Source organism: Rhodnius prolixus, unplaced genomic scaffold (assembly GCF_049639745.1).
Source record: "Rhodnius prolixus isolate KJV_2025 unplaced genomic scaffold, Rpr scaffold_4, whole genome shotgun sequence".
Lineage (NCBI taxonomy): Eukaryota > Metazoa > Arthropoda > Insecta > Hemiptera > Reduviidae > Rhodnius > Rhodnius prolixus.
In genome coordinates this window covers 2,728,317-2,754,442 of record NW_027411614.1, presented here as the reverse complement: position 1 = coordinate 2,754,442, position 26,126 = coordinate 2,728,317, and the positions used below count along the sequence as shown (strand labels likewise).

The 26,126-nt window shown below is 33.6% G+C and overlaps 1 protein-coding gene across 1 annotated transcript in view; it reads left to right on the top strand.

The window, feature by feature from the left end:
* Positions 1–23,843, top strand: part of LOC141455628 (uncharacterized) — a 57,927-nt gene extending 34,084 nt beyond the window's left edge. Inside the window, exons 2-4 of the mRNA XM_074130846.1 lie at positions 17,724–18,071; positions 18,889–19,184; positions 23,286–23,843. Coding sequence (XP_073986947.1) covers positions 17,724–18,071; positions 18,889–19,184; positions 23,286–23,793 — 1,152 coding nt within the window. The 3' untranslated portion in view covers positions 23,794–23,843. The remainder of the gene's footprint in view (positions 1–17,723; positions 18,072–18,888; positions 19,185–23,285) is intronic.
* The last annotated feature ends 2,283 nt before the right edge of the window (positions 23,844–26,126 follow it).

Genomic DNA, 26,126 nt, shown 5'->3' with positions numbered 1-26,126 from the left:
TAACGATTTTCTTGTAATTCTATGATTGAAATATTTTTTTCGATGTAATATCGATTTTAAAAATTATACTACTTATAATTTATCTTCTATGTTTAACAAAATGGTGGATCCTTGTAGTGGAAATCTTAGAAAACTGGAAAATCAATTCAGCAGAGTGGTGCATTTTCTGAAAGCTGATTTTGTCTAATATCTTATTATCATATCCGGTTGTGGGCATTTAAACCAGACGTCAAATTCGATCTTAGTGCATAGTTTTGACTTGAAGTTTTGCTGGCCACTTTTTTTGTTTTGAATCAGCGGATATTTCTCTGGAAACTCTACAACCTAATCCTGAGACTTTCTCCAAGAATCGTAAGAGAAATTAAAGTATTTCTATTACTACAAGTATCTCTATTGAGAGAGTAAAGCACAATAGGATCACAATGGATTTAAGGCATAAAACAAACAAACAAAAAGACCAACAAACAAAACATACAATTACAACACGAGGTTTGACATTTGCATGTCTCAATTGATCGCCTGTCTACAGAAGATTTTAAAATCGTCTAACTTCTTTTTTTAACTCTTTTTGATCACTTATTTACTATTTTTTTTTTAAAAAAAACTACTTAACCGGAAGTCTCATCCTATTGGCTAATAGCTAAACCACATCACTTCTCTCAGCAAAAGAAGAAGAAGACTGGATTAACTACAATTACACCGTCAGGAAATCAATCCAAAAGAGCCTAGAGAATTTGTACGTCAGTGAACGGCTGACTAGTGGGTGTTTATGAAAGTTTATAGCTCGTAAAGTTCAAGCTTGCCCGAGTCTCTAGCCACGAACATCTGTATGTGGTCTGAAATGTTGGGAATTGGTTGGTTAAAATAATGTTTCGACTCCCATTGGAGTAAAACTGAGGGGGTAGGGAAACTTGTTACAGAAGATTGACAAATCTATATGATTTATAACAACTTTCTCTTACTTCCTGTTGGAAGAGGAAGTGTGATCGTGGAAAAAAAAATCAAATTTAGTTATCCCAATTAAATATTTGGATTTGGGGCCAAATGAATACGAAATAATAATAATGCCTTTCTTGTATCCCCTCAATGAGTCAGCAAGTATCATGCGAAGACGGTAACGTAACTGAAGTCGAAATATCTACTCTTAATTGATTAATCTATTTCTGTTGATTAACGAAAATCTAAAACCGTCCCAGGAATACCATAAACGAATAATCTTTTTTTTGTAATTTACAATCTGTATAAATATATAGATACAGTAAGTAAATAGGAGGTGAATGAGATGAACTGGTGCGGGAAGAGCAGGAGGAGAGAAGCTACCCAGCGGTAGCACTCTTTAGATGAGAGAGGAGAATATGAGTAGGAGAGAGGAGAGATAGGAGAATAATAACGATTAGTTCTTCAGACAGTAAGGAAGTCTGAAATATTTGATTTTTTCCAGCATCCGGAGGAAGATTGAGGCTGTTTGGAGAATAACTCATGCTTCGAAATGGTATCAATTTTATAGAAAATTTATCTGTCTTTCTAACCGTGTCATCAAAATCGAATTCGGACTAAAACTTTCTGAGTAATAACATTTTTATTGGGAAAAAAGTAATGATTTTAGAAAAAAAATTTAAAGTGGCGTCACTCAAGAACAGTGGAAAATATGAAGTTGGCCAATACCGTCATTGAACTCCACTTTAGATGTACTACACACAGTAGGCCTATGGACAGTACTGACTGGTTCACCCTGTATATTTTATTCTATCCATTTCAGACTGTGTTCTGCACGAAGTTATGAATGAAATTTTAATTACTCTAAGTGCCAAGTTTCAATGGAAATTTCTCAATTAATAATAACGTCTGTGAATGATTACTGTTCGCAGTTTCCACACTGTATAAAAACAGAAAAATCTCTGTTAATGTTTCTCATAATGAAATTACAACTAAAATTAATTCATTAATATGTAACTTAATTAATTTTTGCCACATTTTTATTTATACATTATATTAATTATTACATAATTAGTTACAACAAAAAAATTTTATGAATGAGACAAAAATATAAAAAGTTCCCATTATAAAAAATAAAACTATTAATGAAACTAGCTCTAGATTTTATTAGAATTAATTAGTTTTAACTAAGAGTGAATTGGGTCACGATTAGAACACCTTAATCGACTTCCTCTTTGAATAGTTAATGAATGACGTCAAATTTGCAATTTTTACTCATCGTAAGAGGAAGTAATGCAATCGAATTAAATTTTGTACTTTCTCTTGTTAAATTAATAAATAATAAAAAATCCTGGGATTTCCCTCCAGCTTAAGCGTTTTCATCAGCCAATCCCTTCAACAACTTTATTGCGTATCTCATTATATGGACGTATATTTGGAAATTAATAAATAATTATTTATGGTAAAACCTAAATTCATTTCTTTGTTTTTGAGTTTTTGGTGACAACTACGTAAATAAAAAGTAACTTATTACAAAATTCTAGTTTTAACAATAACAATACAAGAGTTGTATAAAATATAATGAGAATAAAAATAAACTTAGACATAGAGACAAACATGTATTGTAGAACTGGTAAACTCTGAGATGTGAATAAAATAAACAAAAAAAATCGGAAAAGAAGTAGGGACAATGTTGATGAAATAGGAGTGAGAATCAGGACAATACATTGAATATCGGTTTCTCATTTCTATTGTGTCGAGAACTATTGTGGGAGAAAAGAACAAATTAAAGAAACATAATTAAAGATTGCGAGACATTCTTGAGAATGTTAATGAGCTTGAGGGATGCACTTCTTGGTTGTGAATTAATTTTTTAGTAAAAGAAATAGGGTGCCACGATAGCCGGAGCGGTTAAGAGGCTAGACCCGCAATGTTGAGATGTATTGCTGGTTTAGTGGGTTCGATTCCCCTGGTCAAAGTTTTGGATTTTATTTAATGGTTAATATGAGAAATTTTATAGTAAAGCATGTTAGGCTGATATAGGCTAGACCCGCAATGCTAAGATGTATTGTTGGTTAGTGGATTCGATTCCCCTGATCTAGGTTTTGGATTTTATTTATTGGTTAATATGAGAAATTTACAGTAAAGTATGTTTGCTAGTCGCCTCCGTCCACGACACCTAATTTGGTAGTTGGACGTAAAGCCCACCTGAAACTATAGGCAATTACTTTACTTCACTTACTTTACTTTTTAGTCAAAGAAATCAAGAATTGTTTTAAATAAAGAACAGTAAATGGTAAAAAAAACGTAATAATACCATAAATCTGGACACAAAACTATTAGCTCATAATGAGTAAGAAATAGATAAAGACAGACAAAAGATAAAGACAATTCCCATGATGATTCAAGGAGGCCCACAAACAAAAGAAATTTAAAACAAGAAAAAGTTGCAAAAGCAGCAACTTTTGGAAAAAGGAAAAAAGTTTAGATTTAAATCCCAAATCTATTATTTTTTAGATGTGAAATTTTTTACTGATAATGGCTTTGGATTGTTGCTAGAAACAAGTGGGCTAAGATTGGTAGCTCTGCAAGCGAATTGGCAACCCGATTTAGCGAAAGATTTGTCCAAGGATGAAGTACGATGTGAGGGAATATAGAGGTCAGAGGAACGAGATCTAGTATTGGGAGAATGGATCGAGGGATTTGAACTTGAAGAGATGGAAAATATAAGATGGTCACTTTGAGATTGGTTAACTTTGGAAAAGGAATGAAGCCCAAAAAAATACTGGCGGCGATAGGCAGCGGAAAAGCCACTTAATACGCAAGCACTGTGAAAATGGCCAGTAAAGCCTTGGGTGGGATACCCTTAAGGGATTTTAACACCGACTCAAAGATCAAAGCTCAAGGCCTTAAAGTCATCTGAAAGGACACAACTCACATTGTATGGACCAGGGAGACTGTTCGCTCACAAAAAAAAACAACAGTTTTTTGACAGATTTGATAAAAATTTACAAAAATAAAAAATACTAGTTTGTAAAAACGTAAGTAAGTAAATAATTGCCTATTTTTTCAGGCGGGCTTTACGTCCAACTACCAATTAGGTGTTGTGGACGGAGGCGACTACCTAATATACTTTATTGTAAAATTTCTCATATTAACCATTAAATAATATCCAAGGTCTAGACCGGGAATCGAACCCACAATACACCTTAGCTTTGTGGGTATAGCCTCTTAACCAACCGCTCGGCTACCGTGGCGCCTTAATAAACGTACATTATACTGAAGCATATATTAACAGGAAGGCCTATCCCTCAGGAACTACCCAAAAACGATATTTTCTCGCCAGTTTACAGACAAATCCTAGGAGTTCATTTACGAGAAAAATCACAAAAACTTGAACAACCAATTAAATAATGACGTACTTCCGATAGACGAATTTCCTTCGGAAAAACTCGTAATTTTAGTAAAACATTTAATCTTTCTCAAGACAAAAATAGTACAATAGGGGAGGGGGAATCTATCCATTTCCTTTCACAGAGGTGCCCTTAATTGTGCGCTTTTGGTGAAAAATATTATAAACAAAAGTTATAGAACTAAATACATATAATTAGTACATCAAGTTTATGGAAAATGGTGGAAATCTTTTTCGAGAAATTCCGAAAATACTGGAAAATTGATTTTAGTTAAGTGACCTAAACTGGTAGCCAGGTTTAAACAGCGCCATTTAAGGTGATAAATAATTCATTTGGCAAACAAAAATAATAATCCAATTTCAACTTTATGAGACAAGATCACACGCACAGCAATTTGTGAAAATCCCTTTTTTTTTCGAACTCAAGGAACCACAAAACCGGATATTGCTGGTGAAAAATCAAGTATTCTAGAAAATAGCGCCCAAAATTATCATTACAACTTCCTTTATTAAATACAAAAAAAACTTCTTTAGAAAACAGCTGATTTTAAGTTTGAATTTTAACCAGAAATTAAGTTAAGTGAATAAGAGTTGATTGAGTTTAAATCGCTTAAAAGTGATTTTTAAATTTTTATATTAAAAAAATTAAAAATTAATTTTGTTGATACAGATTCAGCCAATCATCGATAACTATCGATTTCTTAATCAATGACTTCCTTTACCAGTCTACTACTTAGTAACTTGACTACTAACACACTTGGCTAATTATTAAGTATCTAAAATTTACGGCGAATACATTTTTTTTAATTTTATTTTTAAACCGGATATATGTTTCCTGTCAAATATTCAAAAATAAATAAAAAGTAACAGTGACTTTGTTTACATCGAGATTACTTTATTTTTTTACTCATTGAAAATTATTATCCTCTTATAGTTTTAATAATTTAATTACGTAATAAAATTAAATAATCATAATCGCCTTTCTCTCACCACTAACTGAGGTAATAAAAGTAATAAAACAACATAATCAGGTAGGTTTTTTAAGGTAATTGGTCTAACTTAGAAAGGAAAATTCGTTGCGAGTTCAATAATTTAGGTGCTATCCCAGGATGCATCCCTAAAATAATTTTATTAAAGTAGTTGCGTTACGAATCGCATAAAATGAATGAAAATAAATTTATTATCCTGGGTCTATTGTCCCCTTAGAATAAATATATGAACACTTCGGAGGCCCTATTGGTTTTAGTCTGTATTTTAAATATATTTATATACAAAAAATAAGCAAATATTTATAAGAATAAAAAATAAGAATAAAAATAAAGGAAATAAATGCATTCAATTATTATTCCGGAGAAAGCTGGGTAGAAAGGAGATTATTGAACTGAAGGGATTTAAAAATGGAAAGGGTAGGAGCATGACGGACAGATGAAGATAAGGATTTCCAGAAAGAGGTAGCACGTATTAGGGAAGATTTGTCAAAGGATGAAGTACGGTGTGAAGGAATATAGAGATCAGAGGAACGAGATCTAGTATTACAGGAATGGATCGAGGATTTGAACTTGAAGAGTTGGAAAATATAAGAGGGTCTTTGAGATTGCATAACTTGGAAAAGGAATGAAGCCATACTGGCTGCGGTAGACAGGAAAAGGCCACTTCAACTGCAGCTAAAACAGTCCTTAACGGTGTCAGCTGATGGACTGAGGGTACTGACAAAGGATAAGGGGTAGGGACGTAAAGTGGAAGTACCATTGGTACTTTTTCCTATGTTGATTTTAATTTTCCATCGTCGCGTCAACTGCTGCAATGCTGTTACATGTAACAGGGATTTATGTTCGAAGATAGAATTGCTATATCGTTCAGCGATGACCGTGCTGGGTATTTTTGAGGGATATCGTCGGTGTATACCGAGTGGGACAAGGATACTTCCGACAGAAATGAGAAAGTATGGGGAAGTAAGTTGACACCCCGCCTAACCTGAAAATACGGATCGGCTAAATAGGACCTAAAGACTGGGTAATAAGTCGTGGGCTACAGGAGTAAGCAGAGTGGCCAAACTCAAAATAAGAAACTAGCGCTACCCGATAAAGTCACCAGAGCAATACTCTTCTCGTTCAGGCGCCACGGTAGCCGAGCGGTTAGAGGCGAGACCTGTAAAGCTAATATACTGTATTGTGGTACTGGGTTCTATTCCTGGGGTCTAGGCCTTGGATTTTATTTAATGGTTAATAAAAGAAATTTACAGTGAAGTATGTTTGCTAGTCGCCTCCATTCACTACACCTAATTTGTTAGTTAGATTTAAAGCAGGCCTGAAAAATTAGGCAATTTCTTTACTTTACTCTCCTCATTCGAGGTTGCTGTGACTCGATTGATTCAAATTCAGGCGGGGCTTAACGTCCAATTACCAATTACGAGTCGAAGACTGGGAGCGGAAACACATACTTTGCTGTTAACATTTTTTCCAACAAACAAAAAAGTAGCTAAAACGCGAGATTCGATCTGGGTATCTCCTACAACTTGCAACACCACACTTCATAACCACTAGACCAACAACACCCACCCTTAAAATTAAAATCAAAAATTACCGCAGAATTTTGTGTTTTTACGTTAACTAGAAGATTTTGTATCCAAATATTACGGACGCTGCTAGTAAGCGACTAATGAAACAGTAATGTTATATAGTTGTAAACGATTTGGTTAACATTCCCGTAATGTGCAAGTTCTATGGAAATGGATAACACAGTAACTAAATTTAATGATCAAATCTGGTACCAGTATCTAGGATGGATACTAAAATTACATCTCTTACATTTCACAATACATGTAGCAACATATACCAACAGATCTATCTATTTCCCATTATTATTAACTTAAATTGTTATTGATAAATTATGTTAATCATAATAATTAATAAGTGATAAGTTTGGTGTGTCTTCCGTCCTGACTGTTTAGGTGTAGACTAACGATAAACTTTAAATTATCTTGGATTTTTTTTATTTGTTATGAATATATTTTATAAATATTTACATGAATTTGTGAAAACCATTTCCTAAGAACCAGGAGAACTTAAAACGGATATAGTACGTAAGTATCGGCTGTTTTTTCAGGCGAGGCTTAAAGCCCTCTGCCAATAATAATAATAATAATAATAATAATAATAATAATAATAATAATAATAATAATAATAATAATAATAATAATAATAGTCGTTCATTCTTTTTGGTGACTGATTCGTTGTTACAATAGGATGAGAAAATAATTGCCATTTCAGTCGTGATACATTTATTCTGCCGAGCTAGAAATGATATACATATCTAAGACAGAAAACAGTTTAAATTTCAAAACAGACACGAACAATTTAAACAACATATACGCCAACTTACTACAGAATACTTGGACAATTGGCAACACTGACTTCCACACAACCTAACACATATCACACACAGACCGATCACACTCAGTCCATGAACAGACAAGACAGAAGACACACCAACCCTGTAATCGCTTTGTTTTTTTTTTTTTTTTTTTTTTTTTTTTCTTTGAACTTATTTTATTTATTTTTATTTATTTATATACAACTGTTACAACCATTCGGTATACAGTGGGAGTTGCACGTACAATTACACTTGATCAATCTGAATAAACGAGACATAATAAGTATACAAAAAAATATAAAGAATAAAAATGAAAACAATCTCTTCTTTTTATTAGGTATAAAAATAAAACTATATATTGAAATAAACAAACCAAAAATTTTTTTTTTTTTTTTTTTCGTTTTTTTGATAATAATTCGTAATATTACTCGTTGAAAATAAAAGCTCTTAACTTAAGTGCAGCTGAACAGTAACTGAAAATGTCGTTTACCTGTTGGGCATTTTTAATTGTGAGTAGGTGTGTAAGTTGAACACTTTTATCGCCATTCTGTGTATATTTGTCAACATACAGCTTCCTTAGAGCGCTATAAAGCGGACAATTGAACAGAAAGTGTCCTAAACTCTCTTCCTCCAGTGTATTACATATTATACAAATATCGTCTGCGTTCCAACAGTGTCTATTATGGTTATAATATAAACTAATTCTTTTTTCGTTAATCATTCTTAATTGACAAATTAGTGAAATTTTTACAAATGGTACACCGTTGAAAAGCAAATAGTCACTGGGCCTATTAATGTTTAATTTAATATTTTTAAATGTTCCGTTATAGGAGGAAGTTTGAACCCTATCCCGATCATCTTGCCTGATTGTTTCATTAAACTTTTCTATTAATTGCTGCCTGAATTGTTTAACTGTTTGTGGGCACTGTTCCATCCACAACCACTCACATCCCAAATCACCAAGAATATGCTTAATTTGGCTGACCCAATTATAATTTACATCGTTATTAACAGATGAGTCTAACTCCACCAATCTGCTATAACATTGCTTTTCTATTCTATAATTAGGCATTGATAACAAAGTACACCACCAGTCGATAGCTCTCTTAAGTACACTAGCACTTAGTTTCAATACATTACACTCTGTACGCAGCATATACCCTGGGGTTGTTAAAGGAACACCTAACAGCTGTTTAAGGAATTTTACTTGCGTTTGTTCTATACAATCAAAATATCTAAGCGCCCAAAGTTCACTACCATAAAGTAGGTTGTTTTTTACAATGTTATTATATAAGAGCATCTTAGCTTCCCAAGAAGTGCATTTTGTGCTTATTAAAATTTGTCTGACAGATGCAATCGCGGCTAAACATTTGTTAGACGCCATTTTACATGCATTTAGAAATACCCCCGAATTACTGAATTTAACACCCAGATAAGAGAAGGACTTCACAATTTCTATTTTAGCATTCTTGTCATAAATAAATTGCTCATCTTTTTTTCTTCCTTTTTTCTGAAAAATTATCATTTTGGTTTTTTTAATATTAACTTTAAGTGAGTTAATTACACAATACTTTGTTAGTACGTTAATTTTTCTTTGAGCCTCTATAGGCGTATCTGATAGAAGCACAATATCGTCAGCATAAAATAAGACTGAGATACTATTCTTGTTATCGATATTAACGCCTGCACATCCGTTTTCTCCGAAAAAGACCTCGAGATCGCTGATAAATATCGAGAATAAATACGGTGATATTGTGTCGCCTTGTAAAACTCCTTTACTTATAAAGAATGACTCACTGAATTCGTTTTCCCTTCTAATCTTAGTGTGCATATTATTATAAAGACTAACCAGAATTTGAATAAATTTTCTACTGACGCCGTAATTATATAGTTTTCGCCACAGAATATTTCTTTCTAGCGAATCGAAAGCCTTCTCAAAGTCGACGAACGTACAATATAATTTTCTCTTTTTATGCCTCAGATTAATACAAATTAATGACGACAAAGAAAAAATGCTATCCCTACAACTCCTTCCCCTTCGAAAACCATTTTGAGTCTGTGTGAGCGGATTTCCGTATTCTAACCAATCGACCAATCGATTACTTAGAGCTCGTGTAAATAATTTAGTCAGATTGTTCATTAGTGTAATTCCTCTATAATTTTCTGGGTTTTCAGGGTCTCCCTTTTTAAATAATTGAATTCTATAACTATTACCCCACGTTTCAGGGATTTTCTCGGTATCTAAAATTTTATTAAACAAATTCCTAATAAAAATTATACAGTGTAACGGCAAATTCTTTAAGAATTCTATAGGTATCCCGTCCGGGCCAGGCGTTTTTTTGTCTTTAAATTGTTTCAAACCATTTATTATTTCATTTTTACTGAAATGTACATCGAAAAATGGGTGTGTTACATCCAAAACCCTGAAATCGGCTATATGTTTATCTGGGTACAAACTCCGAAAGTATTTATTCCAATCACTCAGTTCTATTTTATTATTATTTGCCCTGTTTGAATATTTATGTTTCGATACTACAGTCCAGAATTCTTTACTATTATTTGTATTTAGTAATTTTAAATTCAGATCATAATAATATTTTTTTTTTGTTTCTGCGATTATCAACTTAAATTCCCTTTTATTTTGAAAAATTAGGCAATTTCTTTACTTTACTCTCCTCATTCGAGGTTGCTGTGACTCGATTGATTCAAATTCAGGCGGGGCTTAACGTCCAATTACCAATTACGAGTCGAAGACTGGGAGCGGAAACACATACTTTGCTGTTAACATTTTTTCCAACAAACAAAAAAGTAGCTAAAACGCGAGATTCGATCTGGGTATCTCCTACAACTTGCAACACCACACTTCATAACCACTAGACCAACAACACCCACCCTTAAAATTAAAATCAAAAATTACCGCAGAATTTTGTGTTTTTACGTTAACTAGAAGATTTTGTATCCAAATATTACGGACGCTGCTAGTAAGCGACTAATGAAACAGTAATGTTATATAGTTGTAAACGATTTGGTTAACATTCCCGTAATGTGCAAGTTCTATGGAAATGGATAACACAGTAACTAAATTTAATGATCAAATCTGGTACCAGTATCTAGGATGGATACTAAAATTACATCTCTTACATTTCACAATACATGTAGCAACATATACCAACAGATCTATCTATTTCCCATTATTATTAACTTAAATTGTTATTGATAAATTATGTTAATCATAATAATTAATAAGTGATAAGTTTGGTGTGTCTTCCGTCCTGACTGTTTAGGTGTAGACTAACGATAAACTTTAAATTATCTTGGATTTTTTTTATTTGTTATGAATATATTTTATAAATATTTACATGAATTTGTGAAAACCATTTCTTAAGAACCAGGAGAACTTAAAACGGATATAGTACGTAAGTATCGGCTGTTTTTTCAGGCGAGGCTTAAAGCCCTCTGCCAATAATAATAATAATAATAATAATAATAATAATAATAATAATAGTCGTTCATTCTTTTTGGTGACTGATTCGTTGTTACAATAGGATGAGAAAATAATTGCCATTTCAGTCGTGATACATTTATTCTGCCGAGCTAGAAATGATATACATATCTAAGACAGAAAACAGTTTAAATTTCAAAACAGACACGAACAATTTAAACAACATATACGCCAACTTACTACAGAATACTTGGACAATTGGCAACACTGACTTCCACACAACCTAACACATATCACACACAGACCGATCACACTCAGTCCATGAACAGACAAGACAGAAGACACACCAACCCTGTAATCGCTTTGTTAACTAGGTAAATAATTTTTTTTGTAAATTTCGTTACATTATACATATTCATTTTAATAGAATTATTGTTAACAATCTGTAAATATGTTCCACAGCCCTGAAGATGACCTAGTCCCTAGGTCGGAAAGCTCGGCAGAATAAATGTATCATGACTGAAATGGCAATTATTTTCTCATCCTATAATAATAATAATTTAGATTTTCTCTTCCTAAGAGCTTCTTACAGCTCACTGCCCGGTGATGGACAGTGTTGTCTGTCACGAGGTCTAACGACCAAGCTGTCGATGCGCCGAAAAAAATAATAATAATATAACAATAATTATAATAAATCGTCCAATCATGTGGCCTTAAAACGGATATTCCCAGTAAAAATCCTCATTTCGAAAATTTGGTATCTTCTTGGCGATGCTTTTCTCAGTTGATAAGAGAAAGAATTGAAGAGATGAAAATGACCTACTTCCTTTAAATGGTCACTTATATAGAAGGAAGGACTTATGGTACTCCCCATTAGTATTGAAAACAATGTACTAAGCCGAAATGGACTTTAGAAAACTAGCAGAGATTAACAATAAGTTTAATCAAAACAATAAATTAAGTAAACCTTTAAGTGCAATAAGTTCCGTTAAAAGTTTCGCTATCTTGGACTTGAAATAAATGCCATAAAAAAAGTAAAGAAAAGAATTATTATCGAGTCTAAAAATAAGAAAAGAGAATTCTAGACTAATAAATTACTCTTCAACTTTAAATTGAACTATTCAGAAGAATTTCCAAACTTAATATAACAACGGATAAGATGAAAAAAGCAATAACTTAATTTATTGAGCTTACAAACTTGGCCAATGCAAAAAAAGCAATCTTGAATTATTTCAGTAGTTGGTTTAAGTAAACATTTAAGTCCTTCACAGTGACTTCTTCAAGAGTCTAGCGGAAATACGAGTCATAATGATAAGCATCCTGACAATGCTTGGTACTAGATACCTCCAGGGTGCTTATCAAATGCTTCTTGATTTGACAAAATGCTTTTTTGGAAGACATTAATCCTTAATTGTCCCCCCTTTTTTTTTTAATGGATTTTAACCATTTATGTTAATTATTAGCTAACTTAACGGGAAGTAAATAATATTGCACAGAATTTGGCTTCCTCACGTGATATTGTTATGGTGGGAAAAAATAACCTAGGAGTATCCGGCGAACTAACATAACACACATTCGCCAATAGCCTGAAGTGATTCTACATCGACTTCCTCCTCTCACAAATTCAATCTGACATTCACTCTCAATAGATTTGTTCGGTTGAATTTTTTATAATCGCCATATATAAAATTCAACCGTTCCATTCTTCCCCGTTCAAAACAATTATCCAAATAATAGCAATATCATTATTATTACCATCATAGTTATTGTATGCTCTATATAAATATATTTATCTATTTATACTTATATAACTGGTGATACAACTAAATAACTTCTGTAAATATTTATTTAAATAGACTACTTTAGTACTACTTGGACGACGCTCTAAATTGCCCATTGAACTCAAACGCTTAATATATAGCACTATCCACAAACCTATGTGGACTTACAGTACTAGAGCTGTGGGGTTCAGCCAAACCTAAAAACATACGGACTGTACAAAACATTTCTGTCAAAACTACTGCCAACAGATAGCTGACGCTCCTTTCTACGGTGACTAACCTCACTCTTCACCAAGACCTCAACATTCCCTTCATTCACCAAGACGCCAAGACGAAATATCAAAAATTCCATACTGCTCTCTCCACTTGCTCTAATCCTCTTGTACAGTCTCTCGCCTTCTCTGACATCCCTAAAAATACTCCTCGACGACTGAATTGTCAGAGGCCACGCGACTTCCTTACTATCTGAACGTCATTATTCTCCTATCTCTCCTCTCTCCTACTCATATTCTTCTCTTCACATTCTCCTCTCTCATATAGAGAGTGCTACCGCTGGGTAGTTTCTCTCCTCCTGCTCTTCCCGCTCCAGTTCATCTCATTCACCTCCTATTTACTTATTGTATACATTTATACAGATTGTAAATTACAAAATAAATTAATTTAAAAAAATTTAAATATATAATTTGTTATTATTTTTATTAAGTAAAAAGTATTGCGATTAAGAAAAATTTTCTATTTTAGGTATTTCCCGGTAATAGCCATTTTGAGACCCATCGAGGTTTGTGGTTTTCAACATTCCAAAGAGATTTGTGTTTTTTAGAAACAAATAATCTCAGAAATTTCAAATTTTTTATTTAGTTTAGATTCCATGATTGGATCTTTAAATTGAAGGAGGAGAGAAACTACCCAACGGTAGCACTCTTTATATGAGATAGGGGAATGTGAAGAGGAGAATAGGAGTAGGAGAGAGGAGAGATAAGAGAATAATGACGTTCAGACAGTAAGGAAGTCGCGGGGACACTGGCGATTCAGTCGGCGAGAAGGATTGTTAGGGATGTCAGAGGGGGCGAGAGACTGTACAAGAGGATTTGAGCTAGTGGAGAGAGCAGTATGGAATTTTTGATATTTAGTCTTGGCGAGTTGGTCTGTAAAGGGAATATTGAGGTCGGCGTGAAGAGTGAGATTAGTCACCGTAGAAAGGAGCGTCAATTATCTGTCGGTAGTAATTTTGACTGAAATGTTTTGTACCATCTGTATGTTTGTTAGTTTGGCTGAAACCTCCAGCTCTAGTCCTGTAAGTCCACATATGTAGATTTGAGAATAGTGTTGTATATTCTACGGGCAATTTAGAGCGTCGTCCAAGTAGTCTGTAAAGCAATTTAGCACGTTTCGTCATTGCTTGTCTTTTAAGTCTAGTATGTGGGTTCCACGTGAGCCGTTTGCCTAAGAAGAGTCCAAGGAAGCGCGGCCAGATCTGTGCAAGGAAGAGGATTTCTGTTGTAGAAGACAGGTGGACAGGAGCTCTGCCAGGGAGTAAACATGGCATTTCTTGGGGTTCATCTTAATCTGAGGCACTTCTTTACTCAGGATTCTATTTTATTTTAAATTTTTAAATTCGAAAACTGTTCCTACCATTTCCTTTAAACTTTGCTAACTAACTGCATAGTTGAAATTGATATGAGGACGCATTCGGGAGAGAAACGGGAGAGGCTTTTTTTTTTTTTCAAAGTGCGATTTGAAAAAGTAATGTTTGGGTTCGATGAAATTAATACGTTTTTTTTTCTTATTTTTTTTTTTTTTTTTTTTTTTAAGGAGCGTCAACATCTGACGTCATTGGCACCTAGAGCTTTTTTTCATTGCACTGCCAACATCTGGACAGTGTTCTCTCTTTACAGACAACACTGTCCATTAGTGGACAGAGAGCTGTAAGAAGTTCCTACTTAAAGGATTAGGGCCCGCCTAGAAATCCAATATGCTAGCCATAGAGAGCTAATCCCTTTCCTAATATGTATTATTATTGGGTCAAGGGATCTCTCAAGGCATTGCAGCCAAGAGGTTCTTTGTAGTACCATCCCAATGGGCTCTAAATAGGGCATTCTGAGGAAAAATGAGGGTGATTGCCCTTTACAGTACAATAACATTTCACGGAAATGTTCTTTTAAATAAAATTAAATATATGCAACCAAAACCCAAAATTTCAAGAAAATAGGTAGACCGGAAGTTAAGTTTGGACTATCTAAAGTTTTTTTAACTTTTATCAAGAGAAGAATTTTTTTGGTGGGATTTTTGAAGGGAAGCTGTGACTTGACGCCTTTTTTTTAAAAAAAAGAATCATTTTAGGTTTAAAAAAACCTGTAGTATAAAAGTAATTACTTGTTGGGAGGGGGTCCAAAAAACCACGAATTAATAAACCATAGTAAGTTACAGGCATGTGTCCTTCTAAATTTAAAATATATATATATATATATATATTTTAATTAAATTGAAGTGAAAACCCGAAAGGCGGGCAAAAAAAAAAAAAATATTTAAAATAGAAGCAAGATTCAATAATGGGATATTTTCATTGTTAAGGGTGAAATTTCCAGTAAGATACTACCACGAAACAGGGTTCGCGTCAATTATTCTTGGGAACGATGAAAGTCATTAGCGGAATGTTACCGTTTAATTCTACTTTAAGGAGGATCATTCTTGTTTGGAACACAAAACAATTATGTTCCCCTTTTGTTCCCTTTCTAAATCATCCAATACGGGGCTCTCAAGCACACAGTTTCCTTTCTCAAATATTGTTCTCCCCTATCCATCATCCAATCAACTACCTTAATATTACATCGCTTGTCTTCCCCCTCCATTTGTCTATCCATAATGATTTTACCCTTACCTTGGTGTTAACTTACAGTTAACTTATTTTAAATAAATGATTTAAACTTAAAATTTTAGGTTTCTCGATGTATTAAGCAAAATTTTTAATTCTAATAAATATTATGCTGGCAGTAACACAGTAAAATTCAACAAATGGAACATTAGAACAAAGTCTATTATCCCAGAACTTAATCCCAGAGCTGCCTTATGAACTAGTAAAGTGGTACTTTTGGTTCATCTATCTGGACAAAAACCTTAATACACGGTCATCTGGAAGCTAAAATACAGGGTGTTCATTTTAAGACGGCTCAAATGCATTTCATGCTTAAACGGTTAATCTGAGCAAAAAAATGGTAGAGGAAAAATTTGTTGCCCGTCACCTCTAGTTTCAGAATATGGGACTTGATTTTAGATTCCTGCTCGCATACGCGGCTGAAAATTGAGGGTTTGCAGATGACCCCTATTTTCATATACACAGTTTTAAAGAGTATAAAAAGTTTTGAAAGAAACCGGAAACCGTAATTCGATATCTTTAAAATTAAAGGTGCTAGGCCATTTCCAAAATCTGGTATTTATTAATCATATTTCCATTTTTTAACTTGTTATCAAAGAGAAAGAAGAGCACGCGATAGGTCATTTTTATGTATTTTTTCATCCCCTTTCTACTGAAAATATTGCCAACGCAGTAAAGCTAGTATTTTTCTTAATATCGGGAAATAAGTAGTTTTCCGATTGATTTTCTAAACAATAATCAAATGTTAAGAGCTTTAGATTGTTCTCAAGCATACACAAAATGGTTAAAAAATAATTTTACATCTGTTACAAACAAGAAGGTTTAATAATTATGTGGTAATTTTGGGAGAGTTACGTTTAATTACCAAAAAAATTGGAAACCTCCTGCCACATATTCAAGTGATCAATATCTTTCATGTAAAGGATCAAACTTATTCCTTAATTTTTCAAATAATTCACTTTACTCAGCTTGTGCAGCATGTACTGAGCCTTCAAAGATGCCTCTGGCTCGCAAGCCAGGTTAGCCAGGAGGTTATCAACTGCCCTCTGTATCAGCTCACTGTACGGTGGTGGACAGTGTAACGAGAGAACACTGACCGGAGGCCACCGGAAAAAGCTCCAAAAACCTTAGAATGTTGACGTGCATTAAATTTGAAAAAAGGAAAAATAAATCAGAGTTATTTAGTTATGCTAACCACACACGGACAACAATAGTTGTTTTCAATATTATAAAAGTTCTCTAAAATAAAATATTGCTGATGAAAACTATATGACGTCACAGTTCCTTCAGAGCAACTCTATTCTCCGAGTAGAAGTTTGAAATCAATCCGACAGATAAGTTCCTGGCATGCGTTTAGTTCACACTCAGATGAATCCCAATGGCACTTCCTCCCCAGATAGCGCGAAAAACCTAAAGGGAAAATTCGCACTTCCGTTCACTTACTAGATAATTTTGATTCAATCGTAATATTAACTTCTAATTAGTTAAATAAAAAAAATCTTTTGAGCACAAACAATAACAAGAATAACATAATAAAGCTAAAGAATTAGCAGCCTCTATAACCTATATTTCCGTAAATGTCAATGGCGTGCATGATTTGTAATCTAATCGGTACAAATTTTGATCCTGGCCTTCAAATGACCTTCATCTTTAGACAAGACTACGAACTACTATAGTTTTAAAGCAATTTCTATTGAATGACTTAGTTTTATTGGTTCACGCCTTACTTCTAACTACGTATTTTATTATCTTATATACTTTTTTGCTTTTAAGGTCATTGTCTCAGTCATTTTTTTCTCTTTTAAATGTATAGTTCAATTATATTTAAATAAATACATAAATATATATAATTAAAATGTATTTTTGAGCACGAAAATACAATTAACAGTGCCAAACTTTGTGTGGTAGTTATGTGGTATGCTGTTCACGCTGAGGAAGTTAGCCGACTGTGTGGAAATTGGGGTACCAGAAAGATTTCTAAGGCCGAGAAACTTCAATCCTCATCCTTACGACGTCGGCGATGAAGAACCTCCCCAACTACTGCAACAAGTTTCCGACTTGCCGCATCCTTATCGGCTGTTCGAACGGCCACCGTCCAGAGGAGATCTGTCGAATAATGGTCCAGTACAATTTCCCAAAGTACCTGAAGCGGCACAGATCCAGACTTCATCACGTGACCAGTCGCCTGGTGGACTGAAGCCGAACTCTGTGAAACATCCACTGAATACTGTGTTGAATTCAGTGAATTCATTAAATGTAAGTGCTTTAACGGATTTCATTAATTTATCCCTTCTTTAATTAAGAGGTTATCTATATTTCTATCAGGATCTGTTCAGTCTTACTTCAGTAGTAAAAATAACTGCAATGATGAAGGAAGGTTGGAAGACTAGTATGACTATGACTGACTGTCAAGATTTTCATGGCTTGTGCCATTTGTAAATGCTGTCTCTTTTTTATACCATTAAATCTTCTTTGTTGTTTCAAGAATTTCTTTGTTGCTTAAAGTTTGATGACTGCCAATTAGAGTCTTATTTGTGCTTAGAATTGTGCTTGGAAATCTAGGCTTTCACCTTGAAAAACAACCAACAATTGAACGAAAATCCTTTCATGGTTTCAGCACATCCTTAATCCTGGGAAGAAGTCGAAACAAAAAAAACCACTATCGTTGCAAACAATAAGAAATTACAATATAATTCTCATCTTAGAATATCCTTCAGTTAACAATCTACGTAAAAATTGTCTACCTTTTATTGCAGCAAGTGCAATTATTTAATTTATATACATAAAAGGGCGCACAATGGGTTCACGGTTAAAAAGGCAATCCAATCTAACAATTGGTTGTTATTTTCAACAATATTTTGGCTTGTTGTTATTCTTTGGTGGAGCTCTTTAAAATGATGTTTTTGTAGTATTCAATTTTATCATGTTGTCCTGCTAAGAGCTTGTCACATTCTATGTGCTCGAACTCAATACATTTGCTTCAATAGCTAATTTTCTATGAATTAATTGAAAAAATTAATTTCTATATACTATTTATTGTTTTATTCTTAATTAATTATATTAACTGTTCTAGTCACTGCAAGATTTCCAAGCCTTGGAATTCGTACCTTCCTCAGTAGGTTCAAGCAATCTACCACTATATGATACTTCTCCGGTACGTGCTAGCGCTCGTCTTAAATCGAATACAAAGCCCAAGAACTATGCCTTCTCTTATGCAGTAAAGGACGGCCATTCTGGTGATGATTTCTCGCATAGACAAGCACAAGCCGGAGCGCAGACCATGGGCGAATATAGAGTGAAACTACCCGACGGAAGGACACAGGTTGTTAGCTATACGGCAGATCATCGAGGCTATAGGGCTGATGTGAGGTAATTTAATTTTTCTACGCTGTAAAACAACTAAAAAACATTGGAAGTGTATGCTAGTTGAAAGAATGCAGACAGATTTACAGACAAACTATACGAACTGCCAAATAACATATGGAAAGATTATATGGTAATTCCATCGCTTTTCTCCTATAATAACAAAAGTAACCGATTTATATAGCGGGGCGGTTATAGGCTAGACCCGCAATGCTAAGATGTATTGTTGGTTTAGTGGGTTCGATTCCCAGGGTCTAGGCCTTGGATTTTATTTAATGTTACTATGAGAAATTTACAGTAAAGTATGTTAGGCGGTTATAGGCTAGACCCGCAATGCTAAGATGTATTGTTGGTTTAGTGGGTTCGATTCCCCCGTTCTAGGCCTTGGATTTTATTTAATGTTTAGTATGAGAAATTTACCGTAAAGTATGTTAGGTGGTTATAGGCTAGACCCGCAATGCTAAGATGTATTGTTGGTTTAGTAGGTTCGATCCCCTGGTCTAGGTCTTGGATTTTATTTAATGGTTAATATGAGAATTTAGTATTTTAATAATTTTAGTAATTTAATTCAAATCAACTTATAATATAGTAACTCACAACTATGAGAATTGCAGTAAGAGAGTGTAATTGAGAGTGTTTTATTTCAGATTTTAATTAATTATTAAATTAATAAATTAATTCTTTGAATGAGCATCAAATTCTCAAATATTTCCCCAAACACACACACACACACACACACACACAGTGTTGCAATTTCCAACATTTGATTACTCCATAGACACTTAATCAATTACAGAATAAACAATGACAGTGACAATGTTATTGTTTAATTAATTTCGTACTTAATTAAATTGTAATTAACTTCATTAATTAAAATGTTGATTTTTTGTTATTTTATTATTTATTTTCCTTTTTTTTTCTTATAAATAAAACCGAAAACATCGTGTAAATACTCACACGACTGTTTCTAACTACAATATACTCGAAAGTTTCTAACCTAAATTAAATTTATATGTGCGATTCGAATTGGAGATCCCCCACTTACAAAGCCACGCTTCACAACCACTCGGCCCCAAGAATTGAAAAAGATAAATTGAAAATCTGATTTTAATTTTTTTTAATTAATGATAACAATAAAGTAATTTTTGGTTTTATTTCCTGAGAGTCATTTATACACCCATCTCATACACGCGAACTCCCTCACAAAATTAAATTACATTAACCTTTGACCTGACCTGTTACATTTAGTATCAAAAATATCCGTCAGATATAGAGTGTATCTTATAAACAGAAATTATGTTTAATACATTAGCCTTGGTGTAAATTTAATATGATTGCCTTTAGGCTATTAAGTAATATATAGGTACTTACAAGTAATTTCTTATTGACCTTATGATACCTATGAATAAAACTATAATTCAAATTATGCAAATTATAGATGTCTACTTAAGCCCTTATAAATAAGATCTATAATTTTCAATCAATCGTATTTTTTTTACTGCTTTTTTTATTTTATGATTGATTCAGATGATTAGTATGCAATATAAACAATTTGACCTATTCAACTTGACTACTGACTTTTTATTACACTTATTGATTTTATTTAGTTATTTTTAAATATTTTGACTTCAATCCACGTGTAAAAAAAAATCCGGTATGAAGGTTTACAAAAAAATCGTTTCATATAAGTGAGGTCACTTTAGACTAAAAATAATTTTATGAATATAAAGAACATAATCATATACCGTTGCATAAAATTATATAAAATGTTACGCATCGCAGCACGCTTGTTTATTGTACACCTGATAGATTTTGGACTTTTATCCATCAGTAGAGGTAGGTTAATTATTTTGGTGTACCGATTTTGACTTCATTTATGTTTCCGATCAGTAACTGATAACTGAGTGAGCTTTAGTTAAAAACATAAATGAAATAGAAATCTGTACATCAAACTGTTTAATCTACCTCTGATGATTGTAGATTAGATTGTAGATTGTATTAGAAGGGCGGATCCACCAAAAAGGGGAAGGAACGCAGGCAATCCAAAATGGTTCCATTGTTCCCCGCCCACCCATCATCTCATCAGAGAGGTGGACTCTCATAAAATCGGAACCTCAATCCAAATAAGAGAAAGAGAGAGAGAGAGAGAGAGAGAGAGGAAGAAAAACGTTTCTCTCACGGCTCAGAATTTTTAAAACTAATTCTTCCATGTTTCTAACATGGTACATCTTGTAGAACCATACATGATACTTAAACGTTACTTTAGAGGCAAGCCAACTTCTATTCTCTCCACTAAAACTGCCATAAAACTAATTTTTAATTAATAGTTTATAGTTAATTTTTGCAATTTTGTGGTATTTCGTTCAAAATTCACTGATATTTTCCAATTACATTTTATAAAAAAAACAATCATTATGCCTTTGAAAAATTCAAATTGAGTACTTCCGGTTATAAGCGTAATTTTTGAAAATTGAACAAAACTACAATACTCTCTATTTTACTCAAAACTAACAATAAAAACTATCGTACTAGTAAACTATAATCCACCAAACAACTTTGTGTATCGTTCAATCATCTAAAAACAAACAATCAAAAAATATTGTTCAAAAAAAAAGAACAATAAAACTATAACGTAGATGTATATACATAGCAAATACTGGATTCCCGTATAGATTGATTTTATCCCCGAATAGTGGGAATTGGGGGATAGGTAGTGGACAAAATCCAATTTGAGACTTTTTCTTTTATGAACTCTCTTTTTTTTCTATTTTCCATTTTTTCCTCAACAATTTTTATTAAATTTTTCATCACGTGAATCAAAAATGTAAAAAAAACAACGAAGAATTGGATGCTGTGACCTGATGGAGAGTGTGATGCTGTGATCTTTCTTTGGCCTCCCACTCTCAATAAAAGTTTTTGGAACTTAGAATGTGGTAGCATTAGTAGAGTCCAAGTATTTGATCTTTTTAACTATATAAATTAATTTATGTAGATATTTAAATTAATCTATTAAAAGAGGCGTGACAACTCTGCTCCCCCCAACAAACACAGAAATCCCTATATTCAGAAATAAAAAGATCTAAAATTCAAAATGATTCACACATTATATCCAAAGAGCCAATTGAAACCTTAAAACGAAGGGCGTTAAACAATTTTTAGAAAACTCGAAGACGGCTAAAATCAAAGGTTCTGTACTTTAAGTAAGCAGCATACAGTAAAACCTAAGCTGGGAAAACCATGTTTCCCAAATCTCTCGTCGTTCCATCCATATCCTGAAGCAGTTTAATAGTTCTCGTCACGTTTTTCCAATTAAGGACCCGGCAACTCCTAGTTTCCTCTATTCCCCCATTTCGGACTATGGTTGCACAGTGTATGACCGGTCTTTCTGGTGATAATGAAGCTAAGCTCAAGCGCCTCATGAACTGCTTCATAAGATTTATTTTCAGCATTTCCAAAGACTCTCGCATTTCGCACTACTACGATGAGTTGAAGTGGCTTTTCTCCTGTCTATCGCGGCCAGTATTTTTTGGCTTCTTTCCTTTTTCAAGTTATCCAGTCTCAAAGGCCTTCCTATATTTTTCAACTCCTTAAGTGCGAATCCTCGATACATTCCCGTAATACCAGATCTCGCTCATCCGATCTCTATATTCCCTCTCACCGTACCTCATCCTTTGACAAGTCCTTCCTAATACGTGCTACCTCTCTCTGGAACTCCTGCCATCATCTGTCCGCCATGCTCCTACCCTGTCTATCTTTAAATCCCTTCTATTCAGTTATCTCCTTTCTATCCAGCTTCCTCCGAAATTCTAATTGTTTTAATTTATTTCCTTAATTTCTGCTGTTATTTTTATTTTCACTTTTTGTAAATTCTTATTTATTTTCTGTTTAATCACAGGCCAAACTATTAAGGCCTCTATTTGTACCTGTATTTATTCTTAGGGGACAATTGTTCCAGAATAATAAATTCCTTTTCTATTCTAAAAGGTCAAAGTTTACAGAAAACTTGGGAGGATTCTAATGAGAACAAAGTCGTGTCTGTGATTAAGTCAGAGTTTTTTTTAAAGTAATAAACATGACTAATCAAGTTTGTACTTAAATTATGCGCAGGTATGACGAGGAAAATTTGGTAGAGCCGAACTTCTCAGAATATAAACCAGCCTTCAAGCCAAGCTACAAGCCAACGTACAAGCCAAGATATAAGCCAGCAGTAATCGTAGCAGCATTATCCAATTTCGGACCGACTGGAGGCAGTAAATCCGTCCAGCCAAATACAGGCGACTATACGCCAATACATGAAGACGTAGACGAGAATCATAGCAACTCTGTTACAGCCAAACCAACTCTAGTATCTTCAGCAGTGCCGCCAACTGTCTACCAAGCACAACCTGCATACTTCCTACAATCTACAGCCTCCCCACTAGACTACTATCATACTCCAACTATCAAGGCTACCTATTTCAATGGTAATACCATAACCGGACAAGAATACTATGTTTCTAGTACCGCAGCACCACAAATAGAACAAGAGTACTATCCATCATCCACAGTACCACCACAGTATCATGGTCCAAGTACCGCGGCTTCCTCTGAACATAGGTACTTCCTGGTTCGTTGATACTTCTTCCTGAAATCCCTAATATCGTGTTTTTTTTTGTTTTTTTTACGCCCCCCGAGACTTTGCCAATTATTCCTTTATGTAAATAAATTTTATAATTTTTTTTTGTATAAATCAAACAAATACAACTTTTTTTAAATTTTTTTGGCGTTTATTTTTTGCTACGATCAGCGCGTTGGCGCTATAAGTAACAGTGATAACAGAACTATGAATGACAGAGGTATACGAGTGGAGAAGTTACTATAGTGGTAACACTCCAAAATATTAGGCTATTAGTCGCTCTCTTCACTTGAGAGGAGATCACGAGGCCACACTGTCTCTTAAGGCGTCTTGTCGGGTTGTCAGGAAGAGTTCTAGAAGAAAGATTTTTAGCTAGAGGATTTATATGAGATTGCAGGTTGAAGTGGAGTTTTCTGTATCTTGTTTTAGCAACTTGTGTGACAAAAGGAATGTTAAGGACAGTGTGTATAGTCCCAGGTTGGGAGACATAAAAAGGAGCGTTCGAAGTATTTTAGATTGTAAAGATTGAATCCTTTGGAGATTGGAGCGTTTGGTTGAACCCCCAGAGCTCTATAGCATACGCCCAGATGGGTTTTAAAAATAGAAGTATAAATTAGTCTTTTGTTGTCCAGAGAGAGTTTTGATCCGTCGTCTAAGAGTCGTTTAAATAGTCGATAGCGTCTGTTTAGTTCTGTTCTTTTAAGTCTAATTAATACAACTTAATTTTTGTTTTTTTTGTAATAATCTGTAACGAAAGGAATTTTGAGATCATTATGGATGGTGAGGTTAGAAATATAGAATGGAGCGTTAAGTAGTTTTCGTAGTATTTTTGACTGTTATGAGATGCGTAAAGAATTGGAACGCTTTTGTCGATCCCCATACTTCGATGCCGTATGACCAAATAGGTCGCAGTTACAGCAGGTATTTCATTCCTCTACAGCAGCTCATCCTAACCCTCTAATAGAACACCTATCTTCTTCCACATTACCAGGTAATCCTCCAAGGAGATTAAAGAGAAGATGGCCCCGCGATCTACTCTCATCATAAGGGCAGTAATGGATTGACACTACTGGGTGACTTCTCCGATCCATATTCATGTTATTGTTTTATCTTTATCACATTTGCTTGTTGCAACAATTGCTGCAGTTGCGAATTTCAATGAAAGATTGACAGAAAATTATATTTCAAGTAAATATTAAAATGAATCATGTTTTGATGCAGAGAAAAAGATCGAGATGAAGATGATCCTTCACCGTACTTTCAACATTATTTTATTTCTATTTATCACTATTTCCGGACATTGTACTCTCGTTCTATCACCGGACAATGGAGTTGTAAGAAGCTCTCAGGAATTGAAACTCTAAAGCCTCTAAAGCTGAATTCGAACTAGGGATCTCAGCATAGAAATCCAAAACACTAACCACAGAGCTAATACCAAAAATTTTCTAGTTATATCATGTTTTGCATTTATCAAGGATTCATTTTATAATAAAACCTGATTAAAATACCTCGTACACAAACTTAACAAAACATTTTGAATGTTTATTTATTTTAGTGGGCTAAAATAATGTTATTATTGTCTTGTTTGTTTTAGAGATAGCTGAATCTCCCCCTCAAGTGCTAATATCTCTTCCTGCCTTCCCACCTATTGTGTGCCCGTGAGTTCCACTAAATTCACTCTTTGAAGTAAATCAGAGAATAACCTCTCGGCTGTGTTTGTTGTATAGTCTAATTCATAATAATTGTAACTAGCAGAAAGTAGTTAGTTACTAAGCCTGACTCTGTTCAGCTAAAGATACTGTGGTCGAATGCTGTATCTCTTTAAAATAGTGATTCATAAAGTCAGTACGTAATATTTTTATGAGACGAATGCAGAAAAATGATTGCTAAAAAAAAAAAAAAAAAAATTAAAACTAACATTCTTTGTGCTTCACTTGATACAAATTTTCACAAATATACACCAATTTTTTGTTTTATTATTTGAACTTTAGAATTTCAATGATTTGAATTTTGCAATTTCAATGAAGTTAGTTGAAAAAAGAATTCAGATGACTGCATGGAAAAGCGTAAAAAGTGAAAAACACCCAACTTTGACAATTGTTTTTTTTCTCTCTCTTTTTCTATTACAGATAAAATACCCAAATTTTCTTTAAAATAAGAAGGCATATCCTCAATTATAGGTATAATTTTTTTTGCAACAATACAAATGGAATAGATTTAGAGAAAAACGTTGCCAAAAATTGTATTTTTGTTTTTTTAATTTATTTTGTGATTTAAAATCTGTATACATTGTATACAATCAGTAAATATGATGAGTATGATGAACTGGTGCG